Source organism: Galeopterus variegatus, unplaced genomic scaffold (assembly GCF_000696425.1).
Source record: "Galeopterus variegatus unplaced genomic scaffold, G_variegatus-3.0.2 Scaffold7086, whole genome shotgun sequence".
Classification (NCBI taxonomy): domain Eukaryota; kingdom Metazoa; phylum Chordata; class Mammalia; order Dermoptera; family Cynocephalidae; genus Galeopterus; species Galeopterus variegatus.
The window spans coordinates 90,624-112,673 of NW_007733197.1; the positions used below are offsets into that span (position 1 = coordinate 90,624).

The window sequence follows — 22,050 nt, forward strand, 5'->3', positions numbered from 1 at the left end:
TTACAATGAAAGCCATGAGAAAGATGTATCCACAAAACAGATCAAAATTGTAACCTTCAATTTCAAAACAAGCTGCCTTTTTTCTTGTTAAATTAAGAAAATGATATATGATATAAAAGAATAATATAAATCAGAATTAGAAAAAGTTAGAAATTAGGTGATAGAACTCAGGAAAGAATTAGAAATTAAAGAAAAAATTACTTTAATAATGAAAACTGTAGTGGGTTGAATAGTGCCCCCCCCAAAAAGATATGTCCATATCCTAACTCCCAAGGTCATTATGATTGTGACCTTATTTGAAAAAAAGGGTCTCTGCAGATGTAATCAAGTATCTCAAGATGAGGAGATCTTTCTGGATTATCTGGGCAGGCCCTCCATCCAGTGATAAGTGTCCTTTATAAGAGACAGAGAGAGAAGAGGAACAGGCAATGAAAAGCTGCAGGCAGAGACTGGAGTGATGTGGCTACAGGCTGAGACATGCCAAGGAACACATAGAGTCAACAGAAGCTGGGAGAGGCAAGGAGCAGATCGTCCTCTAGAGGCTTCAGAGGGAGCACAGCCCTGCCGACACCTTGATATCAGACTTCTGGCCTCCAGAACTGTGAGAGAATAAATTTGCGTTGCTTTAATTCACCATCTTTGTGGTAATTTGTTACAGCAGCCTAGGAAGCTAACACAACAGATCATGCCTTAAAAAGGATTTGAAAAAAATAACAGAATTTTAATTCATCAATTATATCTGTATCTCAGAATTTTCTTTAAGAAATAATCATGAATGTTTTGAAAAGAATCATATAGGGCCAGCCTGTGGCTCACTTGGGAGAGCGTGGTGCTGACAATACCAAATCAAGTGTTAAGATCCCCTTACCAGTAATCTTTAAAAAAAAAAATCATATAATTACTGCATTATTTTTAATAGCCCCCAAATGGAAACAACTTTTTTCCTGAAAACATAACTAAAAACATCCCTAAACTGTCATCCATTTACCCAATTTGATCTTGGTTTTATAAATAAAATGGGGGCCTGAATTAAGACAGCTTATAAGGACCCGTGCCTATTGTCCAATTAATGGTGGTACGTTAATATTGACCACCGGAAGTCATAATTATATTCTACTCAGATTCTGCTGCTTAAAAAAGATGTTCGTTAAAATGACCATCAATCACCGGATAAAAGAATCTTTAACAGAACTTACTTTAATGCATCCAAACATTGGTAGAGCTTGGCTGGACAATTTCCTTGGCATGTCCATTTCTGGATTAATATGGTGTCGGTCAGGACAGATCCTTTTGTTTCTGGGAAAAAAAAAAACAAAAAAACTGTTAACATGGATTGTTATGCATTCTTCAGAAAATTAATCTACAACCCAAGTCAGAGAACTTTTATTCAAAAACACCTTAAAAGTTAGGTAACCATATTAAATTTTTCAGATGACACTAACAATACATAAATAAGTGAAAAAGAATTCTAAAATTTAATTAACACTGAATAGACTTAAAGGAAAGGGTTACTTCCTTATTTCTGCAGACATTCTTAAATGCATTATGTAAATGAACAAAATACACTTCCAAAATAAAGACTATGAATCAGATACACATCACCATAATCCACAATAAAGGTCAGTTAACCTCTAAACCAGAAGCCATTCCTTAACTATAATGTTACTTTGAAACTGAGAAATAGTTGAAGTTTGTTTCAAAAGTTAATATTCTACTTAAAGGAATAATGGAAATTGTTGCTAATAACCTGTTTAATGTACCATATTTCAAAAAAGTTAACATCAACAGTTATATTAAAATTAAATTCAACCCAGTAGATAAATATCAGACACATAGGCCCCAGCCTCAGCCACCCACTGTGTCTGGACCAGTTAGAGGGGACCCCATGACTGGTAAAGTATCCATGCTCTCCAATTTGATCTATAGAATCAATACAGTCCCTATCAAAATTCCAGGAGGGATTTAGAATAAATTGACAAGCCTATTTTATAATGTATACGGAGATGAAATAGATTTAAAATAGCCAAAACAACCTTGAGGAGGAGCAAAGTTGGAGGACTTTACACCAGATTCAAGACTCACTATAAAGCTACAGTGCTTAAGAAAGTGTAGTACCACATTGGTGTCAGGATAGACAAATAGACCAATGTAACAGAACAGAGTCCAAAAATGGACTGCATTTACTATCACCTGGCTTATGTCAAAGCACTAATTCAGTGAAAACAGAATGATGTTTTAAGTAAATGATGCTGGAGCAAATGATTAGCCATATGGAAAAAAGCAAACCTCACCCTGTATCTTACACTATAGATACAAATTAATTCAATACGGATTATAGGCCTAAATGTGAATGCTAAAACTATAAAGATGCTAGAAGAAATTACAGGAGAATGTTTTCATGACCTTGAAATAGGCAAATATTTCAGTATAAGGATGTACAAAAAAGTAACTACATATATTGAGAATATCTTCTCTCCATCTGTGGTTTGCTTTTTCACTCTTAATAGCCTTCTGATGAATATCCTTATATATGAAATATTTGCCTATTTCGAAGTCATGAAAACATTCTATAATTTTTTTCCAGAATAACAATTAAGAATTTCTGTTCATCAAAAGACTATTAAGAGTGAAAAGGCAAGCCACAGATGGGGAGAAAATATTCTCAACGTATGTATCAGAAAAAGCACTTACACCTAGAGTATATAAATTACTACCACAAAGCAGTACGAAAAAGATAAACACCCCCATTTAAAACATGGACAAAAGACCTGAACAGACACTTCACAAGAAGAGGATGGTCAAGTGTCCCACATACATATGAAAAGATATTCTACATCACTGATCATTAGGGAAACATGAATTCAAATCACAATGGTTTAAAAACAACAACAAAATCACAATGGTTTACTACTACACACCCATGAATACTAAGTGTTGGTGAGGATGCAGAGCAACTCAAACTCACTTGTACACTACTGACAGGACTGTAACATGGTCAACCACTTTGGCAGAGTTAACCATATGCCTAACCCCTGACCTAACCAGTTCACTCTCTATTATATATCCAAGAGAAACGGGTGCTTACTTCCACAAAAAGACACTACAAGGGTGTTCATAGCAACTTCATACATAACAACTGCAAACTGCAAACAACCCGCAGACCCGTCAACAGGAGAATGGATACACGAGTGTACACTATGATATATTCATACAATGGAATACTGTGCCACAAGATAAATTTTAAAAATATAGATACACACAACAACATAGACAAAAGTCACAGATATTAGGATGAGGGAAAGAAGTCAGACAGAAAAGAGTACATACATAAAAGAGTTCCATTTACATAAAGTTCAGAAACAAGCAAAATCAGTGTTGACAGCTCTCCAGAGGTGGTTATTTCTGGGGTGGGACACTTCAGGAAGAATGACAGGGAATCTCTGGGGTGCCCCCTCAGAGTTGGGTGGTGGTTTACATGGGTGGGTGTGACAGGTATGCAACAATTCATCAAGCTGTGTACTTATCATCTGTGCACTTTACTAATGTTATACTTCAATTTTTAAAAAAGAACACTGGCTTACTTGCAAAAACCGAGAGCCTTAAGATAGGGACAAAGAGGCCTTCTGGCTTTTTTATCTTCTTTGGCTTCCAGAACTCCTGCAGTAAACTCATACAGCTCCAGTGGAACTTTGGCATCTGCTCGCTCCAAGTAGCGCAGGACCCCAACTGCATCACTTGCATTTCTCTCTGTCAGCAGCAGGATGGATTTGGTTTTTTTATCTCCCTGTTCTGCAGGAGAGCCCTTAAAATTGGGTGAACAAAAGAAGTAGATCATCCATACCAGTCTAAATAAGGAACGCTTATGGACTCTGAATTTGTCATTACACAGAAAATGCCAGTGGAATATTGAAGATAAAAATTAATCAAACCTGTTCAGTTAAACTTTGAAAATGATCAGACATGCAATATAGCCGTCCACCAAAAATTTTTGGCGATGAAGGGAAGCTGAAGTGAATCACACATGTGGCATCGCTGATGGCCAACAGTGGTATGCAATCGTCAGTTAAGGCTGGAGAAAAAGATTCCAACAATTTCACATGAGCTGGAGTTTACTGAACCTCCTTTAACAAGCAATATACTGCAGTACGTTTCTGCATTGCATTTTACTTTTTAGATGCAAAGAAATGTCTTTCCAATTTTTTTCCACAAAATGCCACAGCCCCAGTGATTAAATTCCAGAGAAAAGTAGTCTCCCTTTTAGCTGGAAAATATCTATTACAAATCCTGGCTGCCCATATATTTTTCACTTATTTTATACATTGTTATTTATGACCATGTTTCATCAGAGGTATATACATATGCATGCATGCATACACACACACACACAAATACATATGCCCTATATATATGTGTGTATACGATGGTGATCCCAAGCTAGAGAACTCTGGGGAGAATGTCTGGACTAAGGGTCACTGCCTACTTACCCGACAGCCCTAGGGGCACCTAGATTCACGTCAACATCAAAATCTCAGTGGAGGTTAATTTTCATTTTGAAACTAACATTACTAACAAATTCTCAATAAATGTGGGAAATAAGGAAAAATCTAGAGATGAGATATATAAATGAATTGAAGAAATAATTCCTATTAGCTCAGCCTTCTCTACATGTAAGTAGAAATTAAAACACTTACCTAATACAGTGTGAGAGCCAGAACTTAACTTCTTCTTCCACTCTTCTAAAACACTTTTTAAATTAAAAACTATTTCTTTATGCATTTTCAAACAAAACATTGAACTGCTTTCTAATACCTAAAGATAAAACCAAAGAGGCCACAGTTCACAGTCAGTAACACAAACATGAAAGCAATTGTTTCATCAGTAATTATAAATGCAAAACACTTTAAATTATCTGTGAGGGCATTATCTCACTGATCCAGTAATTCCTGAGAATAACATAATTGTGAACTTAAATAAACGTTCGCAAAATTCTAGTTTATATCTAAAAACTCACTCAGTGAAACAAACATTTTGCTAAAACTATTTTCCTTCCTTTTTAAATAATTCATACATACATGTATATGTATACAAACAACACATGGTACCATTGTCAACAAGGGGTTTTAACACTACACCTTCTGGTCCATTTTTGCAAAAAGATGGATTTACTACTATTCTGTATTTGGCTTTGTTTCTACATTTTAGCATTAATGTATACAAAATGAGATTAAATTTAATAAATATTTAGCCAATTTGGTTTTTCTGGCTATACAATAATATTTTTTACTGTTATCTTCTCAAGTAGAGTACAGAAAATGTTGGATTTCTTCATGAATTGGACCTCTTTAACGCTATGCCAAAACTATCCAGCACTGCTCCCCGTGGGGAATGCTGCTTCAGTGGAAAGGCTGGTTCCACCCACTTGGCTCCTCCACCAGTGCCAGGCCTCCTATCAGAGCTTCAGGGAGTGAAACCCATAAAACTGTATTTCCCTGCCACATATTCAACTACCCAGGAATTTTCTGATGATTTGAGATTCAACCAGTTTAAATAAACAGTGAGAACATTTACGTGGAGAAGGGCTCACCTTACACACTATTTCTGTTTCAGCTGCAGAACAGGTGAAGATCAAAGTCTTTTGTGCCTGACTTGGAATGAAATCAAGAGCTTGGAGTAAAGTAGAGGTTTTTTCACATTCTAGGCAAAGATGCACTACCTGGTAATGAAATACAGAAACAATGTGATCTTTAAAAAGTTCAAGTTTCACTTTTCATAGGTAAGTTATGATTTTCATAGTAAAGAATGTATAGGAAATCAATATAAATTTAAATACACAATTACAGATTTGTGTATGAAATCAAAGCTATAATCATTTACTATTAAGCCATGAAAAAAAAGGTTACTTTTTGTGTTCATCAGCCCCCCACCACACACACAGACGACTCGTTACCTGTTGAACATTGCCATAGAGAGCAGCCTCTTCCGTGGCTGTGATTACAACGTAGGGATCGTTCATGAACTCTTTGATTAAATGTTCTATATGTTTGTCCCAATGAACTCCAACTGCAACAATTTGATGTGGTGCAGATTCCCTTTCTTCAACTTCAATATTTTTTTTAAAGTTATGTAATATAGCAAGTATCTAAAAAAATAAAAATAAGTATAATTAATTACATTTTTATTTCAAAAGAGAATAATAATTAGTTTGACAGAACATAAAATGTAAGGGATTTTAAATGTAACAGATATTTTCTGTTTTCAGAGTGGGAAAAGCTTTTCTGAAAATAAAAGTAAAAAAAAAAAATTAAAAGGAGAAAATGTTAAGTTTAAAGCCAATAAACATCCTAAAACTCCACTATAAACAAAAAGCACAAACATCTTGCTAAATATGTGTAACACATCTAACAAGGGATTAACATTCTCAAATAAAAAATTCTAAAAATTAACTAGAAAAAGATGATCCCACCAACATAAATTAAGGAAATGAGCAAACGACTCAGAGAAGAATGGATATAAATGATCAATATGAATGAATGTTCAACTTAACAAGTAATCAAGGAAGTACAAATTAAGCAAATGAGATTCCACTGTTTACCAATTAGACTGGAAAAGAAAGTCAGGCCAAGGCCTCATACTAGCAGGAATGCAGGGAGCATGGCCCAGTGGCACAGTGCTAACGGGAGAGGAAATCAGTCTGTCTTTTCGAAAGGCAACTGTAAAGTGCAGTATACCCAGATATTGGTTTTGTAAATAAGAATCTGGGACTTTAGAGGAGTTCAAGAACCCTGTACAGGTCCACACAGTCAGTAAGTAACAAAGCTTGAACTTGAATCTGGGACCATCACCACCCCCACATGAATGCTTTTGGTCATCAAGTTACACTGCTTCCAACAAATGCCTTACAAGAATTCATAGTCTTTGAACCATTAATCCCCATCCTAGGTATTTATACTAAGGGAAACAGGTGCAAAGAAGATGTATGTTCTTTAGCCACACACATACACAAATTATGGACATAAATTTATGTCCACAAATAAGACAGTATAAAAATAAATGTTATTCCCATATAATTCAATAGCATATGGCCAATAACAATCACGCTGTAGGACAGCAAGTAATAATACAATGTTGTTAAATGCAAAATGCAAGTTAGAAAATAGTATATAAGGGCCGGCCCGGTGGCGCACTGGATAGTGCGCCGCTTGGGAAGCACGGCGGCGCTCCCGCCCGAGAGTTTGGATCCCACATACGGACCAGTTCCCGCTCGCTGGCTGAGCGAGGCGTGGGAGCAACACCAAGGGTTGCGGTCCCGATGCCGGTCCCCGGTCTGGTACGGGGGCAACACTGAGGGTTGCGATCCGTTGCCGGACACGGAAAAAGACAAAAAAAAAAAAAAAAAAAAGAAAATAGTATATAAAATTTGTTCTTCATATTGTTAATTATATGTATAAACGAAAAAAGGAAAAAAAAAAAAAAAAAAAAAAAAAAAGAAAATAGTATATAAAATTTGTTCTTCATATTGTTAATTATATGTATCAACGAACATAGGAATAAAAAAAAGAAAGAAATAGTCGAAAATAGTAAGAGTGGTCACCTCTGAGTGTAAAATTGTGAATGGTGGATTGTTGCAAGTGCTATTCTCTGTTTCTCAAATTTTCCAAAATAAAAATTATTGCTTCCATAACCAGAAAAGTATTAATTAAATACTGTAGAAAATCTCCCTGGGAAAATTTTTGCTCTCCAAAGAGAACTTTAACATTGGAAAGGAAATTTCAGATAAATACTCTCTCTTCTTAATCATAGAAGTTAAAGGAAAAATTGTTTTAGATTAACCAAGCTATTCCCCAAGTAGACACTTTCCCTGACTCCTTAAGGCAGTTAAGACTTTACATGTATATTTCAGATATACATATATTCCGAATAGCAATGACATCTAAATGGACACCAGACTTACTTGCTCATTAGCTTCAAAGAATAATACTTCCACCTCATCCAAAATCAGGTGACAGAGTCTAAGAAACAACAGGCTTTGATAGGTGAGAAGTCTCAAGAGGCTATACGGTGTTGTAACAATCACATCACCTACATTTTAAAAGAAAACAATATTTTAGAATTTTCCACAGGTTTCTCTAACATTTCCTTTGGTAAGATTCTACATACCTTCTAGAAATGCCTTCTAATTAAACAAAAAGCTGTTTTTTCTCTCAGCTGGGCGAGGTAACACTCCCACCTACCCAGGCTAAGCCCTGTCATGATCTGACTAAATGCCTGGGTACTTGCCAGGTTTTGCACTCCTGAAAGGCAGGCAGGGTTTTAGTCAACACTGTGTGCCTAGCATCTAACAAACAGTAAGTGTTCAGTAAACAGGTGATTAATGAACGAAATCTCATAGTTTTCTCAGTGAAAAAGAAGTAAGTCAAGATCAAACCTTCATAATCGATACCCATCAGTAACTGACAAGCGAGGTCTGCACTAGCGACCACCAGCTGCATCGTCACACAAGCATGGGCAGGGTTCCACTGTCTTCTGTGGGGAAAATCGAACAGTTTGGAAAGGATGCTTACACCCCCTTGGAAGCTTCACATTTTTGGCTTCATCTCTGCGGAGTCCGATTGTCAATAACACAGGATGAAGAGGCCTGGACGACATGCTATAGTCACCCAATAATTCAAAAATTAATTGGGCCTTTTTCCACCCAGGGCACACGATGACTGCAAGAGGCTGCAAAGACAAACAAATTCAAATAATTTTGGATGACAGTTAGGAATCAAACATAGTATCTGTCAAACATCCAAGACATCTCCTTGCATGAAGTACAAAATGAGTTTTTACATCATTTTCATATAGGTTAGAAAAGTTAAAATATAATTTTACTAAAATAGATTTAGACACATTGACTCAGATTTTCCTAGGGCTTAAACTAAGCACTCCACAAGTATTAACTGATTTAGTCCTTAAAACACTCTTACAGGGTAGGGCCTATTATTACTTCATTTCACAGATGAGGAGTGTGAGGCACAGAGAGGTGAAGTCAGTTGCCCAAAGCTGCACAGCTAATATATGAGAGCAACACGATTTGAACCCAGGCAGTCTGGCTCCAGATCCCCTGCTCCTAGGCACAGAGGTGAATTGTCTTCTGAAAGGGGCCTTTAAAAAGGCTAACATCTGGTCTAAATAGAGTTCCAGTCAAGATGGCAGAATAGATGTTCCCCAGCGTCACTCTCTCCGAGAAATTTACAACTATATAAAAAAGCAACAACAGCCAAGCTGGGGCCACTGAGCTCAGGGGAAGAGAAGAACAGACCTATGCAGTGCATGAAGGCAGGAGAAGCTATGATGAGAGAAAGAAAAAACTGCTCTGAGCGCTTCGGGCCGTGGCTGCTTTAAGGCTGGAACTGCTGAGCACATGGAGCAGGAGCTGGCAGAAGCCACAGCTGTGCCCTTCGGATGGAGTTGCTTGGAGGCGGCAAGGGAGAAGAGGACCTTGGTGGCCCCCAGGCCAGCAAGACCACTAACGGGGCTCCCATTGACCCACATAGGAGCGAGGAGCCACAACAACTGAAAAAAAGGAGCCACTCAGAGGCCAGTGAGTCATCACAAGGGACTGGTGCATGGCCCATCCCATGGGAAGTGTTTGCATTATGGTCAGTGGGAGAGACAGGCCCACTGGGAGAACACTGAGGCACAGCAAGGACAGCTGATCTGCACCCCAATCAATGTAGGACCACTCAGAGGAGACTGGCCAGAAATACAGAGTTGCATGGGGCGCAGTTGGATGAAAAGACTCAGGCCCAGATCAGAGTTTCTATACAACCCAGGTGCACTGAGTGTCTGGAGAGCTGGAAGTACGTATAAAGTCAACCATTATAACCTGTGCTGCACAAAAAGCTTTCCCTAGGGAAGCAGCAGCAAAGTAGCAATTTAGCTCAACCACACAGCTCAAGTACTGGTCCCAACAGGAAGTTCCCCCATTTTGGAAGTAAGCAAAAGACAAAAAAATTAGTTCCAGCTTAGACACATTGCCAGCACCTCGGGTCCGCCCAGGGATGTTAGGCATGGATCTGGGGACCGGAGCCCCCTCCCACAACCAGGCACTCCACCAGCACCTCTGGGGGCTGCCAGGGGACACAAGGCATGGATCCGGGGACCAGACCCCCCTCCCACAACCAGGCACACCATGCCAGTGCCTCAGAGCCTGCCCGAGCACCCGAGGGATGGAGCCAGGGACTGGACCCCCGGCCCACAACCAGGTACACCACCAGCACCAAGGAGCATGCCAAAAATATCACCTCCATGTGGGTGGCCCACCACAGCCACCACAATAACCATGGCTGCCGTGAAAGTGGCTAGACGCCACAACCACCATGCAGATGGCCTGCCAACCACTGGAGTGCGTCAACACAAGGACAGTCACCAGCAGAGATAAAAGAAGAGAATGTCTCTTTCCACAAAGCCCATTCCAGAGTGACAGAAGAAGCATCTGCTCTATGATAACATTGGGGGACCTGATCACACCTCTCAGCATTGGACAGATCATCTAGGCTACAAATCAACGGAGTAACCATTATTCTTTCAGAAGAAGAGAAGAAATCTAGGGAAATTAGAGGGGGGAGGGGAAGGGGTAAGATTGGACAAGGGGCATAAAGAATAAGTATGATTTGTCACAATATATATGCTAGTAATATTGATTTGATCAACATATGTCAATGTTGAACCCAAAAAATATGTATAATCAATTTTGATCGAATAAAAACTTTTTTAAAAAAAGGCTAACATCTCTTTCTTAGCAGATTACCTTCTGAATTCTGCATTCTACTCACCCACAGATACCTCCCAAAGGTGTACTGCCTGCCAAACACACTCCTGGACACATGCTCTCTACTAATTGAAGACAAAGCAAGTCCACTCTTTCCTTTACGCAGATCCAGGTGGCACAGGCCTGAAAGCAGGCTGACCATGGAGCCATGGAGAAAGCAGAGGGCATATAAGAGGAAGACCTGGACATCCCCTTCTGATCCCAGCCAGGGTTCTGCCTCAATACAAGCCACATCTCATCAGCAGGAGTCAGCTGCTAACGAATTCGGGGTACATAAATCCATTTAATTTGATTAATTCAATTCAAATTTGATTAACTCATGCAAATTTCCAAAGGGAGCTCATTAAACTGCTTGGTGTAATTACAAAAATAAACCGGTATCTTTTCTAACTGCAACACTAAGCATGTTTTCTTACTGCTGTTTTTCACCTTATGATGAGTGACAGAACCATCTGTGGTGCATCCTTTGTGCCAGGATCTGACATGGAGGTTTTCTACCCAGCAGTTCACCTAACAGCCAGAATCCAGCAAAGCAGATGTCACTACCCACTCCCACTGGATCCTCACATTCCATTTATCATCTTTCTCAGCTATTTTCAGGTTCTTATACATGGAAAAAGTAGAATTATAAAACAGGATGGAGTGCTATGAAATAATTTAAAGAACATGGGACAAGACAACAGAAATGTAAATTCTAATTCCACTTCTACTACTTGTCAGCTGTTAAGAATTTATCATAGTAACTCTTCATGAGCTTAATTTTCTCATCCATAAAATAGTGAAAACAATAGATGGCCTGACCATCTCATATGGTTGCCGTGACAATTAGAGGAATTAAGGTCAGTGAAATCATTTAATAAGCTATATATTCATCTTTACAAGCCAGGACTCTCTGGCCTCAGACAGTGGCCCACAACTGGGGGCTCACAATGAGAATCACTGTGAGAGAACTGATGACTGGGAGAAGAGAAAGAATATTTTTTCATAGGACAGTTTCTGTCCTGGCAGTTTGGAAACCAAATTGAGTAATGTGACCTGAACTTTACCAAAGGTTAGGTGTACAATTTAAAAATAAATTTTAAATCCATTTTGTTGTGAAATAAAATTGTCTTCAACTTACTCCATTTCTACTTGGTAATGACTTGTAGCAGCCCTCTGTTTGCAAAATTGTAAGCACTGGTGGAAGGTACAACAAAGGGTCATTTCCACAATGAGAAATGACAACCACATCATAGCCACGTGCTATGGGAGGCCAAGAGTAAGATTCAGTGTGGTTAGGTCCCGGAAACTTATTTCTTTGAAGAGCCTACAAAACATCAACAACCAAAAACCACAATAAAGTAGAGAAAACTAATAAAAACTCCATCTCACTGTTTAGTTAACTCCAACAACCACTACACCCTTCATTAATATGGTGTCTTCTAAGATCTAACTTGGTAAGTCTCCCTGAATCTTTTCTTAGTACCAAACTCTTATTATAAGACTACTGCTTTTCTGGGCCCCAAGTAAAATGGATCCAATAGATAATCCATTGACCAGATGCTTAAAACTCACTGGAAGAAGTTTGTGGCTTTTTCTCCTTAATTTCCTAATAATTTACCAGTCCATCAGCTCTACTTGCAAAGCTTTTTAAAAACATGCTTTAATTTGCTTATTTTTCTATGTAACTGTCACTAAAACCCCAATGTTCCAACAGAGTTCTCCAACCACACTGACACTATCCTCTGAAAGGCTGAACTCATCAGCACCTTATTTCTGTGAAGTCCTCCCCCCAGAACCCTGACCCCAAGTGCAATCGGGACTGATGACTCTGCAGCTGGTATTCAGCTGTCTCACAAGGTTCCTCCTTCACCATCACCCCTTTGTCTGCAACACATGTGGTCTTCTTTCTTGGTTTACTTCTTTGTTTTGGTGGAGAACATATTTCAATAGCTTCTTGACAAAGGGTATAGGAGAAAGAAATTTTTTTTTTGAGACTTTGCATGTCTGAAAATATCTTCATTCTACACTCACAATTCATCAATAGTTCAAGTGTGGACCTCTAGGTTGGAAAAAACTTTTCATCAGGCTTTTGAAGTCAATGATCACGTTTGGAGGTGTTACTGTGGAGAGGTCTGAAGCCATTCTGACTCCTGGTCCTGTTTGTGGGACCACTTTATTCTCTCTAGCAGCTTTCATGATCTCCGAATCCCTCCATTTAGATGCTTCACAACAACGTATCTAATCTTTGTTCATCAGTAGTCCCGGGTCTGTGGTAGGTAGACTCTCTTAATTTGGAGATTCACATCCATTACATCCAGAAAATATTCATGTGTTACTCCTCAGAGAACATTTTGCCCTCTTTCTTCTTTCTTTCTAGAAATCACATTTCCAGATATTGGACCTCAAATTGACCCTCAAATTCTTTTTTTCCCTCCTATTTCCATGCCCTTGACTTTTTGTTCTACTTTCTGAGAGTTAGCTTTCTATTTTATATCTCAAACCTACCACTTATTTTTTTAAATTTCTAAAATATTTTGAATTTCCAAAAAAATTTTTTTTAATTCTCTGATTGCACCTTTTTTTTTTTTGGCAGCTGGCTGGTCCAGGGATCTGAACCATGACCTTGGTGTTACCAGCACCTGTTATTATTATTATTATTATTTTTTTTTACAGCACGCTGTTATTGTTAAATGGATGCAATATCTTCTCTTATCTCTGAGGATATTTACTTTCTAGCATTTTGTTCTACTTTCTGCACTGTTTGTTTCCTTTAGAGTTTGTTTGGTCCCATATTGGAGAGGAAGACACTTAAAACTGACCAGAAGCTGTAGGGATGGGGCAAACCTTGTCACATGTGGTGTCATATCACTGCAGGAAGAGAGGTCAGCAAGCAGGCGTTTTCACAGGGAGAACTCCAGATAGCATCACCTAAAGGTCAATTTTCTAGGTCCATTCATTTCCTCCATAAAGAGCCTCCTTCCTGAGAACAATACAAATTGGCTGTAGATGTTCACTACCTCACCTGCCTCACTCTTTCCTCCATTAGGTCAGCCATACTATGCCACCTGCTTTCCATCTTCTACAGGCCTGTGGAAATCTCTGGTCCACTAACACTTATCTGGCATTCTATTCATCCTTGCAGTTTTATCTATCTTTAAAAAAAAATTTTTTTTTGGTGGCTGGCCAGCAGGGTAAAAATATTTTTAAACATTTTTTTTTTAATCAGGAGGAAAGGATATAAATATGTGTGATCAATTTACCAAGTGGAATTACAGCAATTCTATAAAGCAATTTTGAAAAGGGCAGGGTAAAAATATTTTTAAACATTTTTTTTTTAATCAGGAGGAAAGGATACAAATATGTGTGATCAATTTACCAAGTGGAATTACAGCAATTCTATAAAGCAATTTTGAAAAGAATGGCTAAGAAGTATACTACAATTGCACAGGCAACTTGTTCCTTCTAAACCCCTTTCCAGAGGCACATTTGAAAACTTATTTCAGAAGAGGATTTATAGTTATACAATGACTTCTCCACAAAAGAATTATTCACTTATAAGAAGTGAACCTGGATTTAAGAATAAATGAGAAATTAGTAACAAAAGTTTTAAAGAATTTCAAAAGCAAAGAAATGATACAATGCAACATTAGGGCTGTTTATTTTAAAAATCCCTCCATTGTAGAGAGCAGAATTGTGGTAACTAGAAGTTGGGAAGGGAAGGAGAGAGCGAGGCTAAGGTGAAGTTGGTTAATGGACACAAAATTACAGCCAGATAGGAAAAATAAGTCCTAGTGGTATACAGTAATACTAGGCACCAACATTTAAAAATAATTTATTGTATGTCCTCAGATGGCTAAGAGAGGAGCTCAAATGTTCTCATCACAGACAAATGATAAATATGCTAATTGCCCTGATTTGATCATCATACACTGCATACATGTATTGAAATATAACTCTGTACCCCCTAAATATGTGCAATCGATACATGTCAATTTTAAAATAAATAAATAAAATCCTTCTATGTTAGAAAAGGTCAGATCTCTCCATGAGTTTGGTTGTGAGAGCACTTCTACCTTTTTCAGGTCTGCTGAAAGTGGCGACACATCCATGGTCAGGCAGGGCTCGATCTTGTTCCGGAGCACCGCAACAGGCTGCTGCGGGCCCGACTTCAGCTTCTGCAACTAAGTGAACACGTACATTAGACAGCTAGTATGTGCCCTGAGGATCTGCACAGAATATCAAGAACTTTACGGAAATGAAGGAGATGCTGATTTCAGTGTAAAAACCTGGGTATATTATAAACACCAAAACTGCCAAAATGAAAGGCAGACCATCAATCACGCAAACAAAAAAAGAGCAATTTCTCTGAAGTGATAATTCTTTTAGATAATTGCTAAAAGGAAGTCTTCGGGTAAAGTCCCCCATCTACGGAGTTTCTCTTCTAATGTCAAGTCTGGAAGGAGGAAGAAGAAGGATTTAAAGAGTAAACAGTTTTCTCTTTTGTTCCCATCCTTTAGGACATATAATACCTGCTGCAGATCAGAGATTCCATCAGTTCTCAAAGGATCGGGATTTAAAAACTGCAGTAATCTGTAAAATAATTAAAAGAACAAAATTTGAAGAAAAAAGTGCTTATGTGTCCTTAATTGAGCTATTATTTCAATTCTTCCTTGATGGAGGTAAAATGGACTATTTTATACCAAGGCACAGCTGACTACTAGTTCTGTTTGCTTGGCTTATTAACATCCAAGGCCCATGATGGCCATGTAGTTGTAAGCCCCCTGCTCCCTGCTGAGGTCTGTGTCTGTGCTGCAACCACCCTGCCATCCATGTCTTCATGACGAATATCTGAAAGGGGACAGGCAAGCTTTGGAACTACTGGTCTCCTTCATTGTCTTTACAGATGAAAAAACGAGACCAGACAGGACTTGTCCACTACCACCTCTGCTAACAGAGAGAAAAAGAAATATGTGAAAGCTGCAGAGAACTCACAAACTAGTTGTGGCAGGGACTTTGGGATAAAGATGGTGGATTAAACACACACATCAAATTGCACTCTTTCCTGAAACCCCATTCCCATAAGTGAATTTTTAACTACAAAAGCCACAAGACCCAAATGTCATCAACTGATAAATGAATAAATGGAATGTGCTATATCCATGCAATGACATATTATTCAGCCATAAAAAGGAATGAAGTACTCATTTTTGCAACAACAGAGATGAACTTTTAAAACATTATGCTAAGTGGTCCACTTAGTTCAGTTGGTTAGAGTGTGGTGCCGATAACACTAAGATCTGGGTTTCATTCCCTGTACAGGCCAACAAAAAACAACAATAACAACAAACACTATGCTAAGTGAAAGAAGCCAGTCACAAGAACCATATATTGCATAATTTCATTTATATATAATATCCAGGATAGGAAAATACATACAGATAGAAAGTAGATTAGTGGCTTCCAAAGGATTGGGAAAGGGGGAAATGGAGAGTGACTGCTAATGGATACAGGGTTTTTGGGAGATGATGAAAATGTTCTGAAATCAGATAGTGCTGATGGCTGCACAACTCTGAATATATTAAAACCACTGAATTGTATATTTTCAAAGGGCAAATTTTATAGTATATTAATTATCTCAATAAAGCTATTTTTTAAAAAAACAGCACAATGTAGGAGAGAACCATAGAGGAGACAATATTCCAAAACAAAATTTTAGAAGCTAGAAAACAGATGGACAAGTGGGAACTGACTCAGCAGATCCAAGACAACTGAATCTGAGACAGCCATGGGAGGCCCAACTCTGTTTGCACAGAACAATTTCCAGAAAGCTTAGGAATTAGGACCAGGCTCCTGCAACTATGCAATGTAGCATGGGGCTAAAATAAAGGAGGCAGTCTCTGGATGGCCTTACACTTCTCAATGCCAGACAATTACCCACCCCCATAACAACAGAATTCTCAGGACTGAGGAACTAGAAGCACAGTTGAGGATGAAGGCACTATCCCAAGAAAAGGAAGGTTAAACACGTGCTGAATAATGAGAGCCAGCCTGCTTCTGCCACTCAGCATGCAGGACACTGGCAGGCAGGTCTTCACCCGAGGGCAAGAGACAGGAGAAGCCTTACCTGGGGAATCTGACCCCCCTAAGAGGAAAGACTAGAGAGACTGACTTCAGAGGCATTCCCACAACAGCAGCTCCTTCCACAGTGAGACTCATGGCCAACAAGCCACTGCACACTTAGAGAACCTAGTTGGTTCACTAGGTCCCTATGTTAAAATATGAGCAACCAAGGACCACAGACATCTGAGGAAAGGCTCTAACCTTATAGAGACAAAAAGTAAGAACAGAGTAATGCAGCTTATAAGGAACAGAAATCATTTAGGGAGAAAAAAACTCCCTTCCCTCCCCACAATTAGTATCTTTAAAGAAATGAGAAAAAACATCACATGTATGAAACAAAGATAGGACACTATAAAAAAAAGAGAAAAGGAAACAAAAGAAAAAACTCTTGCAAATTAAAAGTGTGATATTAGAAATAAAAAATTCAATAAAATTAGTAGAGGATAAAGTTATGAAAACATTCCAAAAAATAAAGCAAAAAGACAAAGAGATAAAAAATAGAAGAAAAATATATTTAAAAAAAAATTATACAACCAATCTAGGAGGTCCAACATATGAGTAACAGGAAAGAAGACAGAGAACATGGGGCAGAAGAGATCAATGAAAAAGTTAAGAGGGACATGAAGTTACAGATTAAAAGGGTCCGCCTAGGGACCAGACCCCCTTCCACGACCACGCAGACCACTGCCGCCACCAGCAACTAGATAAGGAGCATGCCAAAAACATCACCTCCATGTGGGTGACCCACTACAGCCACCACAATAACCACAGCTGCCGCGAAAGCAGCTAGATGCCACAACCACCATGCAGATGGGCCACCAGCAACTAGATAAGGAGCATGCCAAAAACATCACCTCCATGTGGGTGACCCACTACAGCCAGCACAATAACCACAGCTGCCGCGAAAGCAGCTAGATGCCACAACCACCATGCAGATGGTCTGCCAGCCACTGGAGTGCACTGACAAAAGGAGAGTGACCAGCAGAGACCAAAGAAAAGAAGAGGATGTCTCTCTCCACAAATCCCATTTCAGAGGGACAGAAGAAGCATCTGCTCTACGATAATACTGGGGGACTGAACATACCTCTCAGCACTGGACAGAGCATCTAGGCAACAAATCAACAGAGTAACCATTATTCTTTCAGAAGTAGAGAAGAAATCTAGGGTAATTAGAGTGGGGAGAGGGGTGGGAGAGAGGGATAGGAAGAGATTGGACAAGAGGCATAAAGAATAAATACGATTTGTATCAATATATATGCTAGTGATATTGATTTGATCAACATATGCCAATGTTTAACCCTAAAAATATGTATAATCAATTATGATTCAATAAAAATTAATATTAAATAAATAAATAAAAATAAAATAAAAATAAAAAAATAAAAGGGGCTGCCAAAGCATAATAATAGAACCTTACCAAAGCATATTATCATGAAACTTCCAGACACTGGGAACAAAGGGAAGGTCCTATAAGTTTCCAGAGAGAGAGACAAAGAGGAAAAAGAGTCGTATATAAAGAATAAGGAATCAGAATGGAGTAGACTTCTCAACAACAACACTAGAAACTAGAAGATAAAGTAGAAACGCCTTCAAAATCTATACCCAAACTATCTATCAAGTGTGAAGATAGTCTAAGAACATTTATGCAAAGTCTCAAAAAATGTTGTCTTTCATGTTCTCCTTCTCAGGAAGTTACTGAAGGATGTTCCTCACCAAAACAAGGGAGTAAAACAGGTAAGAGGAAGATGGAAGATCCAGAAAAGAGGAGACTCAATTCAAGAAAGATGCAGAGACTCTTAGTATATTGGTGACAATGAACACAGGATGCATCAGGCACAGACAAAAGCAGGGGGGAAGGCTCTGAAGAGGCCTCCAAGATAAAAACATTGAAAGCAAGTTTAGACAACAGAGGAGAATTCTGGAAATGAGTCACTAAAAATATACAGAAAACTAAAGAAACAAAAAAACAATTGAAGATAATTATTAACTTTAGGTAAACCAGGAACGGAAAAGTAACCAACACGCATGGCCGGCTCTATGTTACTGCCTGGCTCGACACGCACAGCCCTAGTACTCTACTGCTGCCTGGCTCAACAGCACTTATCTGCTCACAGCCTGTGGGTGGTGTTCACTCATTTCAGCAAAGTAGCCAATCTAGGACCATTTGCTATGGTCAAGAAGGACTGCATGATCACCAGGTCATCCCTCTGTTTCTAGGAAACCCACTGCCTTCTTTCATCTTAGGTCTTTCATCTTGAACCACTTCAAGGGTCCCTGGAACCCACGGCAGACCAAAAGAATAACTGATGTAGTTTAATCAGTGGGTTCTGAGTAAAGGGCATTTCGCAGCTCAAGAGATGAGACAGAACTTTCTAACACAAAAACAAAAGGGAATAGGATATTTCAGAGCTAATTTATCAGGTTATAATTTAAAATAATAAAAGAAAGAAAGGAAGTGCATGGATAATGCAAAGTCTTTTTTTCCAAAGAAATTAACCACTTGTAACAGCAAAACCTTCAGGTGTTAGGGTGGAGGTATGCCCTGAGAGGACGGTGTTGATTAGGTACCTAAACAGCCATTCCCAGATTCGTGGGTTCCAAGCAGCCTTCAAAGTCCTCAGCCCTGGAACACTGTGAGGAGCTGCTGCTGGGCATCAGTGTGGCCTCTGGGAAGTCGGGCAGCCCATATGGGGTTCCTCCAACCCTCAGGCCAATTAGTGGATACAGCACAACCTACCCACCTCTGAACTGTCTTAAACTCTTTGTTACTCGGGTAGCTCCAGAGCAGCCATAGTTATGTGGAATGTAAAATTGTTCAGGCTGGTATGGTTAAAAAAAAATCATAAAAATTGGTATGAAAATATTCTGTGGATTAAACAAGTATAAAATGAAGTTATTACTATGTTGTTAATAGTTTCCCCAGCAAGTGGTAATTCTATGTAACATCAGAAAACCAGCAAGAAAGCAAACTCCAACCCATAGAAAATTAATAGCCCCCAAAGATCAACTATATTTAATTCATTTTACAAAATTGTTCATTTCGCCAAAAGAATCAGAAAGGCAGGTAGAAAATGACTACCTGCACTGAAACAGAAAAATGTACCCCAGTGAATGGAAAAGAAAAAACTAACCACGAAGCCTAAAGGAGACTTCGTGTATATTTTTTTTATGGGAACACAGGTTTGAAATTAAAAATAAAATATGTAAATTCCTACTGCCTATAATTTCACTACAATTATTTCAATAAACAATTCAGGCCAAGAAAAAAATTCTTACTTCACACAGCCATTCTTCTTATCATATTCTTTCTTCTCAGCCAGTCCAAGTGGTTTCTCATGTGGCTTCTGACTAGATATCAAAAAACACTTATTAAAATCTATAAGCCCATTTACAGATTAAATTTAGATTTATAGATTATTAAAATCTATAAGCCCATTTAGCCCAATCCTAAAAATATCTTTATTTTCTGGAAGAAAATTTAAGCAGTACCACTGAGGAATTACTTTATCTACATAAGTAAATTTTTGTGAGAACTGAAGATTAGCCGTATAAGTATAAAAACCTTTTTCTTCCTCCCCAGCAGGATCAACCAGGTATAAAAAACATTTTGAAGGAAAAAAAAAACATTTTGACACTTCTGGCGCTGGCCAAGACCGAATAAGCCCACCACAGCCTCTCTCTCCTGCTGATTACAACTAGAGACTCTGGATAAGGTACAAAACAACAGGGGAGAGAAGTAGAAACTTGAAAAATAGGAAAAATCATGGAGAGTCTCTTGGGTTTTTTTCTTCCTCTATCTCTTGGTGTTAACCTGAGGGTGGCCTGCGACCTGGAATTGTGTAGCAAAACTCTGAGAGAAAATGCCACTTTCAAGCCAGAGAACTGGGAAGAGGGGCCAGATAGTGTGAGGAATCCCCACAGTTTTTCTTTTTTCCTCTTTTACTCTCCTGGCCCTGCCCCAAGGCCAGGTTGATCTTGGAGCCACATGCGGTGCGGTCACCTAAAACCTGTCCCTGCAGCCAGAGGAACTGGGAAATGGGGACCCTGTGGTCCAAAGACTGTGTGGGGAAAATCTCCCATCTTTTTTTTTCTCCCTTATTTTCTATTGCTGTTTTGCTACCAAAGTGGCCCAATTCTACAGAACTGCATGGCAATTTCTCTAAACTAAACTGTCTATCTGGCCAGAGGAACAGTGAGAAGGAGCACCTAAAAACTGATGAATGTAAGGGAAATCCTGAAAATAAAAAGAGAGCTGGGTGGGAGGATCCCCTATTTTTATTCAAGACCCAGTACAAGTCCCAGTCTCATCCTATGTTGAGCACATGCAGAACAGACAGACCCAAAGCAGCTTACCAAAGGCTTGGAAACTGAGCTAACATTGCAACCACCACCCACAGAAAATGAGACAGAATTTGAGGTCTGAACCTAATGAACTTGTCAACCTCCTGCTAAGAAAAACAAACACAACAAAAAAACCCCAACAATCTCTACAGGATTTTAACAGAAACCAGAGTCTCACTACATAATGTTCAAAATATCCAGAATACAATCCAAAGCTACTCAACACACAAAGAACTAGGAAAATCAGACCGATTGTCAAGGGGAAAGACAGACAATAGGTGCCAACTCCAAGATGGCTCAGAAGAGGGAATGACAACACACAAAAAACTAGGAAAATCAGATCAATTGTCAAGGGGAAAGACAGACAATAGGTGCCAACTCCAAGATGGCTCAGAAGAGGGAATGACCAAACACGTTAACACAGCTATTACCACGCTCCATGAGAAAAGAAAAGGTGAGCACCCTTAAAAGAAAAAATAAAAGTTCTTGGCAAAGAAATATAAACTATAAAAATAAAAGTAAAAATTTTAGAAATTAAAAATATAGTACACCAAATAAAATATTTACTGGATGACCTCACTAGCAAAATGGAGATGACAGAAGAGTCAATCAACTAAGACAGATCAGTAGAATTATTAATCTGAAGAACAGTAAGGAAAAAAGATTGAAAAACTGAACAGAGCCTCAGGACCATTTGGACAATATCAAAATGTCTGACATTTAGGGCCAGCCCGGTGGCGCACTGCGATAGGGCGCCGCTTGGGAAGCACGGCGGCGCTCCCGCCGAGGGTTCG

General features: G+C 38.8%; 1 protein-coding gene across 1 annotated transcript in view; it reads right to left on the reverse strand.

Moving 5' to 3' along the window:
* Nucleotides 1–20,263, reverse strand: part of LOC103607077 (putative ATP-dependent RNA helicase TDRD12) — a gene marked incomplete at its 5' end in the record, with an annotated part of 35,420 nt that extends 15,157 nt beyond the window's left edge. Inside the window, 10 exons of the mRNA XM_008591626.1 lie at nucleotides 1,197–1,296; nucleotides 3,582–3,802; nucleotides 5,585–5,713; nucleotides 5,948–6,139; nucleotides 7,952–8,079; nucleotides 8,562–8,718; nucleotides 11,934–12,119; nucleotides 14,869–14,976; nucleotides 15,325–15,385; nucleotides 20,192–20,263. Of these exons, the coding sequence (XP_008589848.1) occupies nucleotides 1,197–1,296; nucleotides 3,582–3,802; nucleotides 5,585–5,713; nucleotides 5,948–6,139; nucleotides 7,952–8,079; nucleotides 8,562–8,718; nucleotides 11,934–12,119; nucleotides 14,869–14,976; nucleotides 15,325–15,385; nucleotides 20,192–20,263 (1,354 nt within the window). The remainder of the gene's footprint in view (nucleotides 1–1,196; nucleotides 1,297–3,581; nucleotides 3,803–5,584; nucleotides 5,714–5,947; nucleotides 6,140–7,951; nucleotides 8,080–8,561; nucleotides 8,719–11,933; nucleotides 12,120–14,868; nucleotides 14,977–15,324; nucleotides 15,386–20,191) is intronic.
* Between the last annotated feature and the right edge of the window lie 1,787 nt (nucleotides 20,264–22,050).